Here is a 23515-nt window from a genome sequence, read left to right as displayed (position 1 = left end):
AGCTAACAGTCCATGAGTAGAATATCATTATTCAGTTCTTTTGATGCTCTTTCTGTGTGTCTGAGGTCAAGATTGAATTGAATATTTTCACGCATCTTGAAAGTTTTTTTTACAGATGATCAACAACCAAAGGTTATAATTAAACTACTTCCTGTAGTTGGCAGTAAAAACAGGAACCCCTTAATATCTTCAACAAACTGTCCTGTGGCTGCATGCACCTATCACCCACTAGGTGGTGCTGTCATGTTGATTCTGCTATGTGGAAAAAGTAAATTATTTCATAATGAATGCTTTTAACCTTAATTATAGAGGTGGCTTTGAAATCTGTGGTGACTTTTGGCAGAGCTATGCTAACACTTCCTACCCACTGCCATTCATTGCGCTAAGCTAACTAGCGTAGCTCTCAGCTTCCTTGGCGAGATAAGCATCTTTCCATTAAGTTGCCATGTTCTTGAAACATGTCATTCTTTCATGGACATAACAGTGATATGTAAAACCAATTTAGCCAGTTTGCTCGACAAATACTTGTGTTTGAACAGGTTTAGTACATTTTGTCTCAGTGACCGTGTACTTTCATGATATGAGGAATTACTTTTTGTTGTGCTCCTTTCATCTCAGGAAACATGGTTTTTCTTGGTCTTGTTGGATTGTTTTTCTCCAAGGAGATAAGGCTCTATCTTTTCCTCAATATTTATAAATATATATTTGTGTGTATGCGTACATGTGTAGATATATAATGTATATTCTAGGTTTTATGTCTTCCCCTTCTACTGACAAAGTGTTTGTTAGTGTTAATAACCAAAAACTAATGAGATGAGTTTGAGCCTAAAGGCTGAATGCTCGCACTGACCACCAAACCCCCACCCCCTGTTATTTTCTTGGCCACAGAACTTTACATAATGATGCAGAAGAAGGCTTCTGGTCGTGATGGTTTGTTTGATGAAAACGGCTCAGATGGTTCAGGCGACTGTGGTTTACAGTTTGCTCTGCTAATAACTTGAGCCAATTACACGCCAACAGAGTGGCGTTCGTCTCCCGGAGGCCTCAGAAGGAGACAAATGAAAGTGATGCAGTAATAAGAAACTCGGCTGTGTGCTGAAGGTCAGCGGTGATGGCGATGATCACAACCTGCATGTGGCCATGACTGCAGGGACAGACACCACGGCTTGCCCTTGCACTGGCACATGCTCAGCTGTTGGAGCGGAGCAACACATGTTCCCGAAATAACCCAACCCAGTTCCTCCCCAGTTACACCCCACCCCCAACCCCCCATGGTTTCCACTATGACTCTGCACACACTCTTTGTATCGCTGATAATTGTCTGTGTTGATGACAATTCTTTAAAAGCAGTTGACAGTGTTGAGATAGCGACCGTTAGCATAGATTGGCTAACGGAATGAGGGTCTGATGATCCTCTACTGCCTGAGAAACCACCAACATTCTGATACTGTCTGGAACACAGAAGCATAGTTGGGCTCATTAAGAAGCATCTAGTGTATATTTTATTTTAATACGCGGCCCCAAAAGTCTAAATAGTTGATGTCTATTATACAATGTTTTTCAAGGTTTTTTTGTTTAAATGTATATGAATTAAATGTCATTCAAAACTTAGATGGAGCTGGTAATAAAACAGGCTGTGCTGATCCACTCTTCATATTTATAACCACAAAGATCTTGCGCTATAATTCATGTTAAAACAATGCAACCACGAGGTTGGAGAGGAACGTCACAACATTTGCAAATGTTCTGTTGAGAACCGGGTCATTCTTCTTCCTTTTTCTGGTTGTTTCATTTTTTAACTGTCTGGATTTTATTGAGACATTTGTAGCTGTTGCTCTGGTGACAGAACCAGGCACCGTATGAATGTTCCATGAGAAGGGCTTGCAATAAGAATATAAGTGTAGCTACTGAGCTAAACAACAGTAATACTCAAGTATTTGTGTGTCGTGAGGGAGATTTATGATGCATTACTCGACAGCTTTATCTGCTGTTATTTAGGCTCCATATTTCTACGCCTAAAAGTTGCTGTTTTTTAGTGTTTCTGCTTTATTTCCTGAAACCTTCTTGCCTCCATGATGTAAAATCTAGACGAGAGCAGAGAGAGGAGAGTTCTTGCAGTTAGAACAGGATAAAGTGGTACAACCTTTGTGTTTATGGTGTTTTTGTGTGATGGAATCGCAGGTTTCTGGACGTTTGCCTCGTCGCCTCCTCTGACCGGTAACCAGAGTCATAGTTCAGCCCCCAAGTCCACCTGTCAGTCATTAGGTGAGCTATGCCGACCATGTGACATCACTTATCCTTTGACCCCGCGGTGAGACAAAGGACCTTGGAAAGATGGCCGGGCTGTTTCCCGCCACATTCGGTTCCATCGCCAACGCCACAGACGCTTTGTCTGTGTTGGAATGACTCATGTTTGATGAGTTGCTGCTCCGAAGTTTAATTGTGAATCATTAAGTCGTGAATGAGGATGACCTCCAGTGTGATTCTGAGTGTTTACGACCTCTGTCAGCTGGATGTTGGCGTCCAGGTGGAGGTTGTGACCTTTGACCCATCCTGCAAGAATGACCTCGACCCGTGTGGCCACCATGAGTGGAGCTACGCTGTGAAATGACCGGCATCTGAAGCAGCTCGTCACTGTTGAGAAATGTGTAAGAAAATGACCAACTTAGATTTTGTTCACTCATTCATCCTTCATTCGTAAAGGAAACATTGCAACAGAGCCGCTGTTTTTAATTGTCTAAACATTTTCAAGGTTTATGGTTCTCATCTGTCATTGTAAAGTGAACAACAATGTACTTTGACAGACTTCTTGTAGTTTTCCAATATTTTATTGTACAAAATGTTTAATTTACATTGAAGGAGACAAAAACTGATTAAAACTATACTGAAACTGTTTTACAGACCTAAATTCTCACCCATATCTTTCGAATTTATCAACAATTTTGAGTTGATTTATTATTTAAAACAAATCAGTAAATTCACGAGAAAACGTGGACTATTTGCTGCTGTGGAAGTGTTAGCATCAGCTAGCTCAGGTCCAGGCTAGTTAGCTTCACCCAATGGCTGGTAGTGGATGGAAGTGTTAGCATCAGCTAGCTCAGGTCCAGGCTAGTTAGCTCAGCCCAATGGCTGGTAGTGGGTGGGTAGTGTTAGCATTAGCTAGCTCAGGTCCAGGCTAGTTAGCTTAGCACAATGACTGGTAGTGAGTGAGAAGTGTTAGCATCAGCTAGCTCAGGTCCAGGCTAGTTATCTTAGCCCAATGGCTGGTAGTGAGTGGAAGGGTTAGCATCAGCTAGCTCAGGTCCAGGCTAGTTAGCTTAGTCCAATGGCTGGTAGTGGGTGGGAAGTGTTGGCATCAGCTAGCTCAGGTCCAGGCTAGTTAGCTTAGCACAATGGCTGGTAGTGGGTGGGAAGTGTTAGCATCAGCTAGCTCAGGTCCAGGCTAGTTAGCTTAGTCCAATGGCTGGTAGTGGGTGGGAAGTGTTAGCATCAGCTAGCTCAGGTCCAGGCTAGTTAGCTTAGCACAATGGCTGGTAGTGGGTGGAAGTGTTAGCATCAGCTAGCTCAGGTCCAGGATGCTGGTGTGTCCAGCAGGAATCCTCCTCCTCATCATCATCAGTAGCAGCAGTCGCTCTTCTAGTCCTCAACCAACCTTTGGTTCTGTTGACCCAAGTTCCAATGGAGCTTTGGAGGTGCTGCGTCAAATCACTGCTCCCATCCAGGAAAGTAGTTCCGGCTACGTGTCTGATTCTACCACTACAACGTCTCCTCATGTTAAACTGGTATTCATCACCAAGGTTACACACAACCCTCCTGATATTAATGCAGGCAGAGAGGGAGCTACGCTAACACTTCCCACCCACTTCCAGTCATTGTGCTAAGCTAACTAGCATAGAAGAGAGAAAGGTCTGTATCTTGTTGGCTGTCTTTGGGGATGACGTACAAAAATGACTGCAATAAAAGTACATTTCATGTTCCTTAAAGTATTCTGAATCAAAATATACCATGAATAATACCATGTATAATCTTGACTTCCTGGAGAAGGTGTATGAGGGGTTAGACATTATGGGGAGGGAATGCTTCGAGACATGCAGAGGATCGCGGACTATGCCTGGCAGTTGGGTGAGGACGGATTAGTTTACACTCGCTCATGGCTTTCACAGTAACTTTATCTGGTGGACAGTCGGACTTCACCAGCCCACTGTAACCCATCCCCTCTGACTCTCAGTACACCCAACAAAACAGCTAATCCCTTCCTCGACATGGCATTCCTTCCTATTAAGACATCAAACACCATCAGAATTTGGTGAGATACGCTCCCCTGGTAATGGGCCCTCAGGAGACATGGAAAGATAAGGGAGGAGAGGAGGAGGGGGAATATATTTATGCCTGCTGTAGTCGTAATGTTCCAGGATTTTCCTCTGCACACATCTGCTTCTCCTCAGCTTTCCGCTCTTGTCCTTCTTTGTTTATGTTCCTCAATACCGTGTCTGACTCTTAGGCCCCGTTTCCACCAGCTCACTTCGGATCAGCTCAGGTCGGTTTGGCCCCGTGTCCACCGGCCCCAACACGGTACTAACCTTTACCATTTTGGTTCCTGCTCCGCTGGGGTTCCAAGCGAGCCGAGCAGGGACTAAAATGTGAGGTAACCACACAGCGGGGCTCTGATTGGGTAACTCACCCGTCACGTGGTCTACTTCCTATCATCCTGGCCTCGGTGGAATCCTGGTCATGGCTCGGTGAAGTCTCTTATTCTTTTCTTGGGGGTTCTGTTTCACCACTTGCAGCCTCGCCTGTCTGTCCTCCCTCACTTTAAGTTGAAGCAAAAACCCCTGACGAGCAGCAGGCATGCCGCCTCCTTGTCCTCCATTGTTGTTGTGTCACACACAAATCACGCCAGGGAACTCTCAGCCGGTGAGTCCACCCACGCTGACGTGGTACCAGTGCTGGTGGGAACGCTCCGTACCGAGCTGTGCTGAGCCGAGCTGAAGTGAGCCGGTGGAAATGCACCCTTAGACCATCTACCTACATACAGAGTCAACACACACACACACACACACCAACCTACTGCAATACAAACATCTAAACTTCAGTTCTCTGTTCTCTCTTGAATGCCAGGACTCCACAAACACAACGTCTGCTCACACTTTACGATCAGGTAACGTTCATCGCGCTCATTGAGTTTTCACTCACGCATAATTAACTGTTTCATGCTCTTTGTCCCTCTTATTGTAAAGAGGTTAACCCTCCACTCCACACCAGCCTCCTCTAGTCTTCCATGTTAACCTGAGCACCAGCAGCAAGTGATCGCGCGACTCACTTGCTAACTTTAGGGTTAGTTGAACGGGGGACTTAACAGCCATAAAACAGCTTTCCTCCAGTGGCCAGCAGGGGGTGGCTCCACTGGTGCCAAAGAGAAGTGCTCATGGAACAGAGGTCCCCTCACTTTTCTGTCCGGCCCCTCAAACGTACAGGTGCCTCGTGACCCATTGTCCCCAGAACTGCTTGAAATGAATTCAGCTTTCAAGTGATATTTAAAGAAAGATGCTAAATTCAACTGGAAGCCAGAGGAGTTTGAGAGTGACGTGACGTAGCGCTGGGAGGGGAAAGCATCAGACTTCAATGTTTCCTCGGTGGCAAAAATAGTGCAACATTTCAACTTGGAAAGGGGAAACAAATGTAGGCTGTGGATGTTTTGGCTCGTAACTGGGCAGAACTGGAAGGCTTTTCCTGACAAGTTAAATCTGCCATCATTTACTTCCATGTTTTCCTCCGTTTTAGTGTAAACCATCTGTGTTCGCCGCCACTTCCCTCCAGGTTTTTCCTCTCTTCCTCACCTCTAAATGGCTCAGACAGGAGTCTAAATGGCTCGTTGGAGGTGGGGGAGGAAGACTAATGAACAGCATATTTCTTTTTCAGGGGAGGCAAACCATCGGCAGGGAAATACAAACATAAATTAACACAACAGTGTCTTCGTTCCCTTCAAGCCTCGCTGGCCTCCGTGGTGTAAGAAGGATGTCCTGCTCAAAGTTATTTGAGGGTAAAAGCGTTACATAATGTTGTGTTAAGTTGTGGTGTTGTGTTGTTTTTTTGGCTTTTCAGTGACTCAGACACGTTTGTGCACCAATATCCAATGAATGCATAGATCACGGAGGCCGATGTGTGACAGGAGCGGACAGCTGAGGGTAATCCTCCGTCCAGCAGATGCTCAGTGTGCTGATATGTAGGACAGGCTGGCAGGTTTGGCCCCCCCCAGCCGGACCGTGGTAATCCTGGGCTCTTACAGCGAGGCCTAGTGAGGCCCTGAGTGTCAGCAACACATTTCTCCCTCAAACACACACGAGGCAGCATCAGTGACACCTCAGAGCTAAATATACTGCAAATGACAACGACAGGTGACCGGGCTTCTCCACACTCTTGGACACAGGAGGTCACAGGGTCTGTGAGTAAGGAGTGTGTGTTGATGGGATGGAGGGAGGGGGCGGAGTTTCAGCATCAGGGTCTGACGAATGTAGACTACATCAGCTCAAAGCGGACTGAGCTCAGATCCGAACGCAGCCCAGGTCTGGGTTCCTCCTCTAAGCCAGCTGGTCTGGCTTAACATCACGTCTTTTACCTTTTTACAACCTTTTCTTGTTTGATACAAGGGATTGCCAGACAAACCCACAGCTGGAGCTGGTGGGGACGCTTCCAGGTGAAGACAGAAGACGGAGCACGGGTGAGTGACGTCTGTCAGGAGGGTTGTGGGCGGGTGAGAGTGGATGGAATCCTGAGGGGCTTCCATGAGGCTGAACCACGCTAAAAAGCAAGTCCATTTTTTGTGGAAGCCAGAAATCAGCTGCTTTGGTTTAATTAAACTTAAAATTAAATGTTTTGTACAAAAAAAAACTCCCAACAACCAAAAAAACAAACAAAACCTGTCTTGGTATTTTTATATGAATCTAATCAGTGTGTTGACGAATATGTGACATCAGCATGTAGCGACCAGTAAAATCACATCCATCTAGAAATCCCCAAGTGTCTTGTGTCAGCGTCTACAAGCTGAGATTCATCAACCAGCTCGCAGTCACCGACTGTGGGTGTGTCTTCGGCTGGTTGACGCCTCTAACCTTTCATTCCCATTGCTGTGGTTGTGGGTCCACTGGCTGGAACAGTGGATGAAGTATTATTGTAGTCCAAAAGGAAGTGGTCATGTCCGGGATGATGTAAGATTGTAGTCCAACAGGAAGTGGTCATCTCCTGGTTCCTCCACCAACAGGAAGTGGTCATCTCCTGATTCCTCCATTAACAGGAAGTGGTCATCTCATTGCTCCGCCCCCAGCAGCCAATAGGATCGCTCCATGTGATTGTGGTGATTGAACCAGTAAATCAGCTCTGGTGAACAAAAGTTGATGATCTTCCAGGTTCAGTTCATCAAGATCATCTTCACTAAAGAACCCTCTGATGATGCTGGAAGCCTGGATGCTACGGTAGCAGTGCTAAGCTAACGTTAGCCTATGAAGGAGCTACACCAGGGTCACATGACTTCAAGGTCACCACCACTAAGATTCAGGCTTCTTGTGTTTCCCCTGATGACCTTTAATGACCTCCATGACCTCTGTAGGCTCCTCTAGACTCTTGTTAGCAACCCAGGTTTTTAAGACTCCACCATCCACCAGTCTGGTGTTACTGGTGGATCTGATGTAGAACTGAACCTCCACCATCCACCAGTCTGGTGTTTACTGGTGGATCTGATGTAGAACTGAACCTCCAACATCCACCAGTCTGGTGTTACTGGTGGATCTGATGTAGAACTGAACCTCCAACATCCACCAGTCTGGTGTTTACTGGTGGATCTGATGTAGAACTGAACCTCCACCATCCACCAGTCTTGTGTTTACTGGTGGATCTGATGTAGAACTGAACCTCCACCATCCACCAGTCTGGTGTTACTGGTGGATCTGATGTAGAACTGAACCTCCACCATCCACCAGTCTGGTGTTTACTGGTGGATCTGATGTAGAACTGAACCTTCAACATCCACCGGTCTGGTGTTTACTGGTGGATCTGATGTAGAACTGAACCTCCACCATCCATCGGTCTGGTGTTTACTGGTGGATCTGATGTAGAACTGAACCTCCACCATCCACCGGTCTGGTGTTTACGGGTGGATCTGATGTAGAACTGAACCTCCACCATCCACCAGTCTGGTGTTTACTGGTGGATCTGATGTAGAACTGAACCTCCACCATCCACCAGTCTGGTGTTTACGGGTGGATCTGATGTAGAACTGAACCTCCACCATCCACCAGTCTGGTGTTTACTGGTGGATCTGATGTAGAACTGAACCTCCACCATCCACCGGTCTGGTGTTTACGGGTGGATCTGATGTAGAACTGAACCTCCACCATCCACCAGTCTGGTGTTTACTGGTGGATCTGATGTAGAACTGAACCTCCACCATCCACCAGTCTGGTGTTTACGGGTGGATCTGATGTAGAACTGAACCTCCACCATCCACCAGTCTGGTGTTTACTGGTGGATCTGATGTAGAACTGAACCTCCACCATCCACCGGTCTGGTGTTTACGGGTGGATCTGATGTAGAACTGAACCTCCACCATCCACCAGTCTGGTGTTTACTGGTGGATCTGATGTAGAACTGAACCTCCACCATCCACCAGTCTGGTGTTACTGGTGGATCTGATGTAGAACTGAACCTCCACCATCCACCGGTCTGGTGTTTACGGGTGGATCTGATGTAGAACTGAACCTCCACCATCCACCAGTCTGGTGTTTACTGGTGGATCTGATGTAGAACTGAACCTCCACCATCCACTGGTCTGGTAGCAACATTTAGCAAAGCGAGCTGGTCGTGATGTTTGAGGATCTCGCTATTTGCATGCCGGCTACATCTGTGTAGCTGCAGTGTTAGCATTAGCTTGCAGGTTAGCAGAGGCCTGCAGGGACGTTATGACAACTGTCTTCCGTGCGACTCACCAAAGTGTGTTCATGAACTCACCAGACTTGAGAGCAGTGTTGTGGATGTAGGTGCAGCACTAGCTAACGGCATTAGCCTGTTCTTGCCTCCTCAACTGTACAGCAACATGTGAAAGTGTTTTTTTTCTGCAATTTGTAACTTTTTTCTGTTGGTTTCACTATAAGATACAAGTCATAAAAAGATCTAATAACACACATTGGCTCACTCATAAAATACATGAATGAATACAACTCACCATGCTGTAATTACCTGATACAAATATTACACGTACCTGCTTTGCAAAAAACCTGCAGCACCGTTCGGTTGAGCGTCGCGTGTCGGCTGGATCCTAGTTTCATTTTACTGTGAGAGCAGTCAGGGAATTTCTTGTAAATATTTCTACTAGCTGTTGGTGTTTTATAACATCTTCCTAAAGGTCAGAGTTCACCTTGACTGTGTGGTAGTGGAGAGGTGTCGTTAATCTTTCTGTCAGCTTTTGGAGGTCGTGTTCACATTTTTTTGCAGTTTGTTCTCAGTGTTCTAACACATGTTCAAAGTTGCTCGCACACACAGTCTCCAGAATATTTCAGCTGACTGCAAAGCTTCAATTGGTCAGTTGTGATGGTTTGTTCTTGCCTGGTCTGATCTGACTGAGGTCACCTGCAGTGATGGCAGTTCCTTCAACTTTCATTTTTAAAGTTTGTTGTTCAAGTGGAAAAAACCCTCATACATGCTGTTTTTTTAAACATGAAGTACATGAATCATCCGCTCAAATTTTTTTCTGTTTTCATTATTTTCTTTTATCCTTGTTGTTCCCCTGGTTTTATAATTTATATTTTATTTTTATTATTATGTTAATGTTTGATCCAAAAAGCAAAAATGGAGACTTTAATCAGTTCCACGAGTCTCCACCGGGTGGCAGCAATGCGCCACAGAAAATCCATCAAATATCTAACTCCAAATACTGACCACGTGAACCTGTTGAAAGTTGAAAATAACTCACAAACAGAGTAACTTTCGATACCAGTTTGACCAATGGCACCCTCTGTTTATTCCCCCTGCGCGCGCGCGCGCGTGTCTCCAGGTGATCACCGCTGGACCGAACCGCTGGACGGAGAGACACGCCCGGGAAACATGCGCCACTGAGCGGGGAGGTGAGCTCACAAATCCCGCAGCCTGGGACCGCGTGGGTGCGCTCAAGTGTGTGTGTGTGTGAGAGAGAGAGAGAGAGAGAGAGAGAGAGAGAGAGAGAGAGTGTGTGTGTGTGTGTGCGCGCGCGTGTGAGAGTGTGTGTGATGCGGGGCGTGCGGGCTGGCTGAGCTGAGCACGTCATTTGGCTGGTAAACAGCAGGAGCCCAACAAGCAGTGGGATAATCCTGCTTCTCCTCGGATAACGTGAACGCCTCCCGTGTTGTGTTCAAGTGTCCGGTTTGTTCCGACGCTTCGCGGTCGTTTCCAGCCCGGAGCTGCAGCTTGGTGAGCGGGCTTTGAGAGGAGCCGGACCCGGGACCCTAGAGTCGGGAGAGACTGGTGAAACAAGTCGGTAACTTTTCTGCCCCGGATGATGATGATGATGATGATGATGATGATGGTGCCACATGCGGATTAAACGGCGTGTAACTTCCACTACCCGGTAAGAGTCCGAACAGTCTGAGGGTGTCGATGAGCTCAGAACCCGTTGGAAGTTCGGTTCTGTTCCGCTCGGCCACAGCCGAGACGTTTAGAATGACGAATGTCGGTAAATCTGCAACTCCCGAGAGGAGAGAAACTCGGAGCTGCTGGCGAGGTGCAGGGGCAGAGGCGGCGCGCGCGGGTCCGGGGCAGGACTCCGGTACCGGCCCCTCGCGACGGTCCTCACTCATCAGTGGTCCCGCTTGGTGACGTGTACAGGCTCCAGACTCTTAAATTGCAGGATGTCCTGTTTGGGTTCTCCTGTTTTTCTGAGCCTGACAGAAGTGACAAACTCAACTTCAGAACTTTAAATGAGTTTTTTTTTTTCTTGCTCTCAATTTTCCCTGAAGTTTGATCAACAAATTGATTTTGAACCTTGTCCTCGTGTCCCCCCCCCCACACACACACCTGGGAAACGCTACATTCTCACCTGTGTTTTATCTGAAAGCTGCGACTGATCGTTCTTTTTATCGTTGATCAAACTGCTGATCATTTTCACGACTGATTGATGATGAGAACAAGAACGTTTCACTAATCCAGCTAACAAGGACATCCATGATTGTCTTGTCTGTCCTTTAAGATGTTCACCTGAATTCTGTAACTTTTTAACCTGACGAACAGCTGAAGACACGCCCACATTGCATCACTGCGTGTAGGAATGTTGTGAGTCTTTTCTTGCTAATAATGCAGAACGTGGAACCTGTTGATGCTTCAGTGTGCTGGTTCTCGTGGGGGCCGGCCAGGGGCGGCGGCTTCATCACTGAGAGGTCGAGTCTCGTTGGCTGCTGGTCTTTCAACATGATTCACAAGAAGCTGGGGTGTATGATGTCATCAGGAGGCGGCAACCTGCTCTAAAAACGAGACCTAACAACAGTGTCACCTGCAGGGGGCGCTGTGTTTGTGTTTCAGGTGTAAAAACTGAACCTCAGTGCGAGCAGATCAGTTCTCCTGCACTCTGAACAGCGATGATGTCACACCCCCAAATCAGCGACTTTACTGCTGACTACCGACCGGCTGTGAGGCTCCCAGTTCACCGGGCCCAGCAGGACGGTTCCACCTCCGCGCCGCAGACGAACCTTCCACAGCAGCCATTAGGACTCTTCCTGGTTTTGGCGGCAATGGTTAGACTGTCTGATTGGTCGGTTGGTTCCCCTGAGATACCAGTGAAGACGAGACACGAGTGTCCTCTCAGGATGTCTGGCTCATCCGGCGTCTGAGCTGCTGGGACAGTTCAGCGGGTGGCAGCAACGTGGGGCTGCTGTTGGTGTGGGACTGTGGGCGCTGTTGGTGTGGGACTGTGGGCGCTGTTGGTGTGGGACTGTGGGCGCTGTTGGTGTGGGACTGTGGGCGCTGGCCCAGCTAACACGTCACGTCATTTGCTCTGCTAGCACCCTTCGTCACTCACTGTGCTTGCGCACCTCCTTGTCTGCTGCGCTAGCTTTGACAGCAAGTTAGATCATGTGACCCAAAACTGAATGTTGATTCAACTTGTGTTCAATCAAAAGACAGATCTTAGTGGGTTTTTGGCCAGTGGGAGGGGCTTCAGACAGATCTTAGTGGGGTTTTGGCCAGTGGGAGGGGCTTCAGACAGATCTTAGTGGGTTTTTGGCCAGTGGGAGGGGCTTCAGACAGATCTTAGTGGGGTTTTGGCCAGTGGGAGGGGCTTCAGACAGATCTTAGTGGGTTTTTGGCCAGTGGGAGGGGCTTCAGACAGATCTTAGTGGGTTTTTGGCCAGTGGGAGGGGCTTCAGACAGATCTTAGTGGGTTTTTGGCCAGTGGGAGGGGCTTCAGACAGATCTTAGTGGGGTTTTGGCCTGTGGGAGGGGCTTCAGACAGATGTAGTGGTTCTGTGGGGCAGCAAAGATTCAGGTGATCCAGGATTGAGGAACTCCCATCCTAGACACGCAGACCAGCAGGGTCTAGACAGGTTTGACCTGCTCTTGTTAGGTCTATAAAAGCCCGGGGAGGCAGAGCGGACCCTTCACAGCTGTCACCCCCTCCCCCCTCACCTCCCCCTCCTTCCCAGCTCAGACACGGAGACATGCGGTGTCCTGCCAAGGAACACAAGGGCACCGCTGCCACATGTCCCCCATTAGCTGCTGCTCTGTTGCACAGTGCAACGCTCAAAATGTCCCACAAACAGACGCTCACATTCTCGCTGTCCGCCTGAGACGAGCGGCGGCAGCTGAGCAGAGATGGATGGTTTCCATCCTCTGTTCAACAATCGCTCTCTCTGTCTGTGAACCAGAAACCGCTCGTATTGTTGTTTGGGGTAAAAAGTTCACTCCTTTATTTTTGGAGTCTTTTAGTTTTTGGCGAGTCTATAAATAGGTGGGAGGTGTGTTTGCTGTCATCTGCTGGAAGATCAAGCTTTGCATTAAATCACACACACTTTTATTGATTTATGCAATCGTTCCTCATTTTCGTGTGGCCTAAAATTCCCCTCCGCTACAACATGCTGAGTGTGCTCGTCTCTAAATTTAAACTGTGTTGATCCTTGTTCTGTTTTCCTGAAGCGAGGCAGCGTGACTCAGACACTAGATATTCATGTAATGCTGTCCGGCTGGCGTGTTCCTGCTCGCTGCAGATGATTTTTGATAGGATCGTTTAATCAGAGTCGTCGGTTTGTTGTGGCAAAACATGGAGTTTGGCTGGATGTCAGGAGGTGCTGGTGTGAGCATTCCTGGGGAGGAACAGAGACGGGAGGAGGTGCCAGCTGCGCTCTGTGCTCGGCCTTCCTGTCTCACTCATGATGGGCAGCAACAGTTCATCAATTAGTCCCCACAAAACTAATCGCCATTCTTCCAACCAAAAATGTCCACCGTAAATCGGTTCCAGACGTCTGGAATATCAGGATTTGCTGCTGCTTCTTTTTCCTGCCATTCATGACAGGAACCGAAGCCTCTGGATGGGTTCAACACGCCACTTTGGGTTCTCAAGCGTTCTTCACGCTTTCTTAACCTTTTATAATCCCAACGATTCGTAGGTTGAGTTGCGGTTGTTGAACTGAGCGGCAGGTGAAGTGATGACAGCGACGTTTGGTTCATAAATGTTGAGCGTGGCGGGAAAAAGGAGTGGGCGGGCGTCTGGTCATCGCAGCTGCTGACGTGGAAGGTTGACATGATTACGATTCATCGCTTTGATTGGCGAAACCTCTGTAGCGGCGATGGCAGGCTGAGGTAGGACAGCGCTGACAGCTCCTGTGGCTGCAGGCTGGCCCGATGTTCTCAACTCACGATCGTGGAATCGTTCCTCCGTGTTCTCTCCAGGAACCAGACCAGTACGAAGGCTGCTGTTGTTGTACTACTGCTCGTGTGCTACTACTACGACTGCTCGTGTACTACTACTACTACGACTGCTCGTGTACTACTACTACTGCTCATGTACTACTACTACGACTGCTCGTGTACTACTACTACTGCTCATGTACTACTACTACGACTGCTCGTGTACTACTACTACTGCTCTTGTACTACTACTACGACTGCTCGTGTACTACTACTACGACTGCTCGTGTACTACTACTACTACGACTGCTCGTGTACTACTACTACTACGACTGCTCGTGTACTACTACTACTACGACTGCTCGTGTACTACTACTACTGCTCCTGTACTACTACTACGACTGCTCGTGTACTACTACTACTGCTCATGTACTACTACTACGACTGCTCGTGTGCTACTACTACGACTGCTCGTGTACTACTACTACTATGACTGCTCGTGTACTACTACGACTGCTCGTGTACTACTACTACTGCTCGTGTACTACTACTACGACTGCTCGTGTACTACTACTACGACTGCTTGTGTACTACTACTACGACTGCTTGTGTACTACTACTACTGCTCCTGTACTACTACTACGACTGCTCGTGTACTACTACTACGACTGCTCGTGTACTACTACTACGACTGCTCGTGTACTACTACTACTACGACTGCTCGTGTACTACTACTACTACGACTGCTCGTGTACTACTACTACTGCTCCTGTACTACTACTACGACTGCTCGTGTACTACTACTACTGCTCATGTACTACTACTACGACTGCTCGTGTGCTACTACTACGACTGCTCGTGTACTACTACTACTACGACTGCTCGTGTACTACTACTACTGCTCCTGTACTACTACGACTGCTCGTGTACTACTACTACTGCTCATGTACTACTACTACGACTGCTCGTGTACTACTACTACGACTGCTCGTGTACTACTACTACGACTGCTTGTGTACTACTACTACGACTGCTTGTGTACTACTACGACCTGTAATGATTGAAGCGATGCCGACTGCACCGACCTCACGTCCGTCTGTCGACTGTGGCTCACGATCCGGTTGGTAGAACGCTTGTGATCGTTCACCAACGTTCTCAAAAATTAATGCATCGTTCTGCTGACTTCGACCCTCCAGTGATTCTTTTTAGAACCTCAGCCTCCAGCTGTTAAAGTTTTGTTTTTGTGTGACAGAACTTTTGCTGTTCTTTGGCGTTCTCTACATTAGCGAGAGCGCCGACCTCCGTCAAACACAAGCAGCTTGCTGACTTGTGCCGTCACCTTGGAGTGTGTGCCCCCCCCCCATCCTCCTGCGTGTCATCCTGCGTACCCGAGGGCCACCGCCATCTTTCCTCGCCCTGCTGTGACGACGGCGGAGAGCTGCCAGGAAAACCTGCTGCATGTGTGTGTTTGTGTTCGCCAGTGTCAGCGTGTGTGAACATCCAGTTAACTCGGCGACCCGAGCTCTTAAGCTCCAAGACACAGGTCACATGGCGCGCGCACACACTCACAAACGTACACACACACACCCTGCATGCACTGATGGTCACCACCTACCTCTGCAGCTTAACACACACACACTTTGACGATGGTCCTCCTGCAGTGATTTGTTGAAGACCGGCTGCCTGGTTCACCCTCACGTCTGCGGTCGTGGTGTCCACCTGTTTAACAACCTGAAAAATGGTGGAAAATCTCTCGTTTGTGCTCCAGCAGCTCAGAGGCATGAGACTGATGCGTTTCTGGGGGCGGGGCCTCACTGATTACAGCACGAAAACAACTTTGTTTGGGTTCAACTGGATCATGTTTGACGTCGTCCACCTGTTCCGCCTCAACTCTCCTCAGCTTTAAGTTGCTAAGGTGATGGCTAAGTGCTGCTCGCTGTATCGTCTCACAACCAGACCACGTCAGAACTTACAGTCTGAGCCCAACAGAGGCCAGTTTGGTGATGGGAAATCTGGTACCGAGGGGGTATACGGTGTATTCTGATGGTCAGAATGCTTTGCTTGTTATAGTTAGCCGCTGGTAGATCGTTAGCTCACTTAGCTGTGCAGCTAGCATTAGCAATCCCATTGGAAAACCACCTCCACACTGTTGCGTTATTCCTCGTTGACAGAACGCTCAGCTGCCACATCCGGCTGTGTTAGCATTTAGCCAGCTCAGTTAGCATTCCTGGACAAGCTGAGTCTAGGAGGCGTAACACGTCGAGGGGGCTGACGCTATTGGCTACTGTGACAAACTCCGCCTGGTTTCATATTTGGAAGCATTTAGTGCTTGATCCCTATTCTGCTGAGGACTCCCGGAAGACCCTCAAGGAACTTTGGGGGTCCTCAGACCCCAGTTTAAGAACCACTGCTGTCAATGAATATTAGAATGTATTATTATGTAAAAGTGACGTGTCTAAATTGCTCATAAGAGTTGTTGCTGTACTTTAAGGGTTAAGAACATGGACGCTTGTCAGTTGTGTTCAGCTCAACTGCCCTCCCTCATCTTCTGTCATCCTCTCTCATCTTCTGTCGCTCTCTCTCATCTTCTGTTGCTCTCTCTCATCCTCTCTCGCCTCGTCTTAAACTTGCGTTTTCCGTGAGCGTTGGTCAGACGTGCAGATGTTTCTCAGCAGCGAACGATCATTCGGGTCGCTTTTCCTCCTCCTGAGGGGACTGAACCCCCCTGGAGGAAGTGCAGGGTGTGTCAGGAGGATACAGCAGACACAATATGTTGCCTGTCTGAGCGTGCATGGCGGTTTAACGCTGCAATAAAGCCTGATGTGATCAACGCACGCAAGGCATTTTTGGTAATTAGACACAACGTTGATACATGCTTCTGTTTGGCAATCACTTGTTGTTTTGACGTTGACACGTCAGTTGACTTTGTTCGTCCCCTTCCTGTCACCAGGTGAAATAAAGTTTCTCTGCTGTGTCTTAATGGTCATGTCTTTCTCTTTTTTGCAGGAGTTTGACTTGTAAAGTGAGAAAGTGGGAGGACCTGCTCACCAGTCAGAGGAGTTTGTGAAACAGAGACAAAACAACAACCACACCAGCAAAGATGGGGAGGAAAAAGATTCAGATAGCGCGAATTATGGACGAACGCAACAGACACGTAAGAAGACGCACAACAGCACCATGACACCACGGCCTGGGTTCCCTTTAACGGAGCTGGAACATGCGTCAAACTTGCTTTGAGTCTTATTCTGAAAAATTCTGACTGTTTCTAGCTTGTTGTTAGCAGCTAAGCTAACATCACTCCGTGCTTCATGGTTGCAGCACTTGTGAGTATTTACTCGCCCCTCAGGTGAGCCCCTGGAGTCGTTAGCGCGCCGCCAAGTACAGCAGGTTTGATACCGCGTCAGTTTGAAGCAGAGAGATTCTGTCGGCCTGGACTTTAGACCTTGGAGAACATGGTTCAGATCAGACGCCGGGCCTCAGGCGCCTCATCAGACTCATGATCCATCAACATCACGTTAAGCGACAGCAGCAGACGCGAGTGCAGCGATGTGGAGGATGTCACCTTCTTCACTTCCCTCAATGACCTCATCAGGTTGTGACCTTTGCTCCTGCTAGCGATGCTATGATGCCCGTCATCATCAAGCTGACCATTTCCTCATACAAAGATATGATTCATAACACACGTGACGATGGCGTGATCTTATCAGAACACCATGAGTGTGGCATCATCTCACACACATGCACGCACGCACGCACACACACACACCAACTAGTCTGGGGGAGCAATTTGTCTTTTTCCTGTTATGACAGGAAATGCAAGCCCATGTGCTTCCTGATGCCTGGTAGCGGCCAGCTGACCCTTGAACCCCATCGCAGCTTATGAGGGGTTTCTCTGCATGTTTTCCTTTTTTCTGCCCCTGAGGGGACACGATGGCTGGTCTGCACATGTGCAGAAGGCAGTTTGGCGTGTCAGACTTTGAGTCAGACATGTTAGTGGTTAGGGGGCGGAGCTAGGAAACCATTATGTCAATCAGTGTCCTCACAGCACGAGAAAGACAAACACATGTAGGTTATAGTGAGAGGATTGAGGCACAACCTCAGAGTTTTAGCTCGTTAGCATGAAAGTGCGAATCATCATGGATGTGTGTCGCTCTAGTGAACACGATACAGATGTTCTCATGTGTCGCGGTGGCCCCCCCATTCTATTTGATCATTCGCTTTCAGGAAATGTACCCAAATATGGATGTCGAGAACAGACCGATATCTGATGGGGATGTGCAAAATTAATGATGTCATCATGCGAAACCTGATCAAACCTGATGGTTGGAGTTGCTCAGGTTTCAGAAACAAGTCTGCCGCGTAAAAATGTGATCACAATAGAAAAAAAGGAAACATCTTCACCCCGTGGACGAGATAGGAAGTAGGCGGAGCTTGTGTGATGTCACTTACTGGTTTGTGCGAGTTCAGTGTTGCAGCCAAAGCTCTCACCTTTCCTCCCGGTGGTTTTAGTGGTCGTGGAGCCGTTTCACTCCCAGACGTGGAGGTGACAGTGGCGCTCGAGGACAGGAGAGGTCGTCAGGATTCACCCGGGGTCAAACGTGAACATATTTTCACAAATTTGACATAAATCCTTGATTATTGTTGAGGTTCTTCTCTCTCTCGTCACGTTGTTTATTGCTAAATGCTGGTCAAGGCCTGAAACAACCTACAGACGTGTGATGCGTGACGTCAGCGGCGTGTAGCTGCGTTTTTAAACACTGTCGCCGTTTCCATGGAGATTCTGTTATTTAAATAATATAGACTAAAAAATAAATGAAAAAAAAAACCATCGATGCGTTCAGATGAAGGTGGTCAGTGTAACCGGTCCAGCTGATGACATCATCATTGTCCGCCAGAGGTAGTCACACTCTGTCTCCTCTGTCCAGGTGACCTTCACTAAGCGTAAGTTCGGCCTGATGAAGAAGGCGTATGAGCTGAGCGTGCTGTGCGACTGCGAGATCGCCCTCATCATCTTCAACAGCACCAACAAGCTGTTCCAGTACGCCAGCACCGACATGGACAAGGTTCTGCTCAAGTACACCGAGTACAACGAGCCGCACGAGAGCCGCACCAACGCCGACATCGTGGACGTGAGTAACGAACGACACAACCGCACATTAGACGAGTTTCAGCTTCACAAGTTTGGTGGCTGAGTTGGAAGCCCGATCAATCAGACATTGATGGTCAGTGCCACACAGCAGCTCTGCAGGGCTAAACCACTAAATATGAAGGCGATTGGTCAAGAATGGGACGATTCAGCAGCTCAGCGTCTGGTTTGTCAGGGCGGACGGCGAGCGAGTCAGAACCGCCGGTCCGAAGGTGGATGGAGACCTCGAGTGTGACGGCAGTTCTGTCTTGACTTATGCAACCTTGTTAGGACGACACAATGGCAAGAGTGTACCTCCACACGCGCACACACACACACACACACAGACACACACACACACACACACACACACACACACACACACACACACACACACACTAAGCCCAGCATGTCATTAAGGTCAAACTTAATCTGTTAGAAGTCGAGGACCTGGCGGCTCAGACGTGGTTCCTCCTCCTGTTTCATCTAGCAAGTGTTGCTAAGTTGGGTTTTCATCCGTTTATTTTTATGGATTCCGACGCATCGATTCAGGGAGGAAGGAAGCGTCAGATTATTGCTTGGTTCTCCAACGTTTAGAGGTCAAAGGAGCATCAGCGGTTCCAGAGTCACCTGGTCCACATCTGGAGGTGCTGCGGTGTGCGTTGCTCCTCTCTGTCCAGCCAGCTTCTTATCACTGAAGAACTTGGGCGCATTTTGAAGTCTCAAGTCAGTAGAAAAGTTTGTGCTCTGCCTGCTTGTGTTGGTTGAAAGGTAGAAGTTGAGATGGAAGTTCTCACCTGACGTCGCGAATCACTGAGCAACGCAGGGAGATCCAGAGCAGGGGATGAAAACCTCCGTTAGGCCGGGTCAGCGGGAGAATTCAGCCTTTCGTCTCCTGGTTTTTACCAAAACGCTCCGTGGTTGTGGGTGATTCTCTGTTTTGGAGCTTCATCACAATAAAAGGAACCACAAATATCAAAGTGTTCTCGTCACAGTTTTCCTCCCTCCTTAAACGAGAGTTCTGCTCAGACGTCAAGAAATATCCCTCGAAAAAATATAATCTCTTCCTCTAATGTATAGTTTGATGTTTCCCTGCAGTTTTGGACGAGTGAGTGAGTGTGTGTGTGTGTGTGTGTGTGTGTGAGTGTGTGTGTGTGTGTGTGTGTGTGAGTGTGTGTGAGTGTGTGTGTGTGTGTGTGAGCGTGTGAGTGTGTGTCTGTGTGTGTGTGCGTGTGTGTGAGTGTGTGTGTGTGTGTGAGTGTGTGTGTGTGTGTGTGTGTGTGTGAGTGTGTCTGTGTGTGAGCGTGTGAGTGTGTGTGTGCGTGTGTGTGAGTGTGTGTCTGTGTGTGAGCGTGTGAGTGTGTGTGTGTGTGTGAGTGCGAGTGTGTGTGAGTGTGTGTGTGTGAGCGTGTGAGTGTGTGTGCGTGTGTGTGAGTGTGTGTCTGTGTGTGAGCGTGTGAGTGTGTGTGAGTGTGTGTCTGTGTGTGAGCGTGTGAGAGTGTGTGTGTGTGTGCGCGTGTGTGTGAGTGTGCGTGTGTGTGTCTGTGAGTGTGTGTGTGTGCGTGTGTGTGTCTGTGAGTGTGTGTGAGCATGTGAGTGAGTGTGTGTGAGTGTGTGTGAGAGAGATAAATCAGAAGATCAAAGGTCAGTGTTTTCTAAAGTCTGGTCAGAGAAGCTGCTGATGATCCTCAGCTTCGAATGAAGAAGATTTTGTGATGACGTCGACTGCTGGCGATGCTGAACAGTTGGGTTCATTTTGTTGTGGAATTTAATCGTTTCTGCTGCAGAACCGATGAGAAGAGAGGTTTTCTCAGAGCGGATGAACGGATGAATGTCGCAGTAAACCAGGCGTCGTTATTGATTACAGACCGTCTATTAATAACTACGAGTCATATGATGGAACGCTCGCCAGCTTGTCGTCATGCTCGTCGCATCAGTCTTGGCGTTTGCGCCGCACATGTTCTCACTGTTGATGTGTTTGTACCATGCTCCGCGTGTTCTGCCACGCGTTCCACCTCTTGACCAGCCCCATCAGAACCTGGCTTACACGCGCTCTGATCCCCTGTAATCTACCACAATCCTGTTTAGCTCGTTACTCTAATCTGAGCAGGCATCCTCTCATCTCTGCTGCGTATTCTGAAGCGGCTGGGCGAGGATCAGGCCTGCACGCCTCCCTGGACACACCCGCATACCCACACAAGTACTTCAACACATTAATGCAGTCCTACCTGTGAAGTAATACTTCTCCCAAAAGTACCATCATTTGTTTGTTGTCATGAATCCATCACTTCTATCTGATTCCGGGATGCAGGAAGAGCCAGCCACGTATATTTAGCTTGAAGCTAATCGAGACTGACAGCTAACGACAGCTGAACTGTCCACAAACGTCCGTTTACAAACTCTCCAGGTCAGGAATTAGAATCCAGGTCTCCTGGATCCATGTTTTGTAGTTTTCCTGTCGTGAAACTGAAGGAACTCAAGCTGGGAGTAAAAGGTGAATTCAAGATGTCTCACGATGAGACATCAACGAAGAGGTGATGATGCAGTCGGGTGACAGGTCACTGGAGGAAATGATGTCACGTCCATGTCAGTGTCATTAACACACACCAATGATGTATTGATATTCCAGCCTCTAGTGTGGTGATACGCGTGATTGTTACAGCTGCCTAGTAACTGTGTACAACTGTACAACATACCATGGTAGTACAACTTATTGTGGTAGTACTCAGGTGGAGCATAGCAAGTTTTATTTTCAGCTCTAATTTGAGGTTTTCACTAATCAGTACTGTAGTACATCATGATGCTAACGTGCTAATAGTCAAGCTAAAGGTGCTTCATGCACTTCTGCTGTTTTGCTTGTTGAAGTTTGTGGGAGGACTGAAACAATGAGTCTCTTATCAAAACGGTTATCTGTCGGCATTTCGAGGAAGTTTTTCTTCACTTGTTGACGCCGTTGGCCGGGACGGTAGAAGAGCCAGCGAGCTGTGAAGCCCAACCAGCCTGGATTCCAGCAGAAGAGAGGCTTCTTTGTTTTGGCCCTCTCCTTACCCGTGTGTGTGTGTGTGTGTGGGTGTGTGTGTGTGTGTGTGTGTGTGTGTGTGTGTGTGTGTGTGTGTGTGTGTGTGTGTTTGAGACGTATCAGCTTATTTCATTGTGCTGGTGAAGCCTGGGAACTTTGTCTCTATATACGAATCGCAGGAGTTCTGCATTCCTCACTTTTACTCCGTTGACCTTGTTTTGCTTCAGCTCGCCGGCGTGTTTCACTCGGCTGTTTAAGATTAGAAACAGATGAAGTTTTCAATAAAGTTGAGCACACACGCACACACACATGCGTGTGTGCTCGATGACGCTCACATATGCTCTCCGAGTGAGTCCAGTTCCTTTGTGTTGGCTGTGATCCCTCCCTGCTAAATGGCTGGAAACCGGTAGTGGTCTAAAAATAGTCCAGAACAGGGCTAAGAATAGCCATGACAGGCTGCGAGTGTGACTGTGGTTTGCCTGTGAATGAGTGTGTACGTATGACTGCAGCCGCTGAAGGAAAATAAAGAGTAGGAGGAGAAGCAACTCTTGGCTGAGTAACCAAGCCCCCCCCCCCCCGTCTTTGCAGCAGGGTTCTCAGACTCTGTTGTTTCACTTTGTTTCAGTTTGACCTGCTGTTCTCGTCTCGACCTGAATTTGAGCCCATTTACATCACGTTGGTCTTTAAATGTGTTTCAGCATTGGTGGCGTTGGATGCCAACACCCAGTGGTGGCGCCATCACCTCGCGTCTGTGCGAACACCCAGTGGTGGCGCCATCACCTCGCGTCTGTGCGAACACCCAGTGGTGGCGCCATCACCTCGCGTCTGTGCGAACACCCAGTGGTGGCGCCATCACCTCGCGTCTGTGCTAACACCCAGTGCGAACAGCTGCCCTGTCAACCAATCAGATTACTTGAACTACCTTCTGTCCAACATCTGGCATGCGGAGCTGAGACGAGCTCCAGGAATTATGTGTGGCATTCGAGCAGGGATGGAGAGACACGATGAGGAAGTGGTGGAAGAGACCACCGAGCAGAGCACTGCATCATGGAAGAAACCCCCCCCCCCCAGGAGGCTGCTCCAACCGCCTGTCACACCGACCTTGACGCCCACATTCCTGGTGGTGGAAAGCAATGAGGAGGTCACTCTTTCCATCCGAGGTTCTCCATCACCGCTACACAGAGGTGAAGATCCGTCTTCCCTCAGCCGCCTCACGCGTCAGGTGGACCTGCTGGGGGCGGGGACCTAGCAAGAATACTACAACAGTACCTTCACTTACAGTACGAAGAATTTTTCTTGGAGAGGCGGCTGGATTTTGGTCGATTCACCTCCTCGGTACACCGTCCCTCCATCAGCTATCAGGTGGTAAATAACCATCTCTCTGTCCTGTAGCGGCGGGCGTCCCGCCAGTCAGCTTCCCGCCACTGTGTCTAGGTGTGTCACCTGACCTGGAGTCAGTTGGAATAACTGATGTCAAAGTGTTGGACTGTGAGCAGCAGAAACAACGTGAGAAG

General features: G+C 48.4%; 1 protein-coding gene across 2 annotated transcripts in view; it reads left to right on the top strand.

Moving 5' to 3' along the window:
- The first annotated feature begins 86 nt into the window (after positions 1-86).
- Positions 87-23515, top strand: part of LOC147243566 (myocyte-specific enhancer factor 2C-like) — a 35064-nt gene continuing 11635 nt past the window's right edge. For both annotated transcript variants that reach the window (XM_086188085.1, XM_086188083.1), the window contains exons 1-5: positions 87-2648; positions 6648-6718; positions 10043-10112; positions 16864-17011; positions 18783-18986. In XM_086188085.1, the coding sequence (XP_086044211.1) occupies positions 16958-17011; positions 18783-18986 (258 nt within the window). In that variant the 5' untranslated portion in view covers positions 87-2648; positions 6648-6718; positions 10043-10112; positions 16864-16957. The remainder of the gene's footprint in view (positions 2649-6647; positions 6719-10042; positions 10113-16863; positions 17012-18782; positions 18987-23515) is intronic.

The sequence above is a fragment of the Aulostomus chinensis genome, chromosome 19 (genome assembly GCF_037954235.1).
Source record: "Aulostomus chinensis isolate RoL2024-O1b breed Wild chromosome 19, RoL_Achi_v1.0, whole genome shotgun sequence".
Lineage (NCBI taxonomy): Eukaryota > Metazoa > Chordata > Actinopteri > Syngnathiformes > Aulostomidae > Aulostomus > Aulostomus chinensis.
The sequence above is the reverse complement of the archived record's forward strand: the minus strand, read 5'-3'. Positions and strand labels throughout refer to the sequence as shown.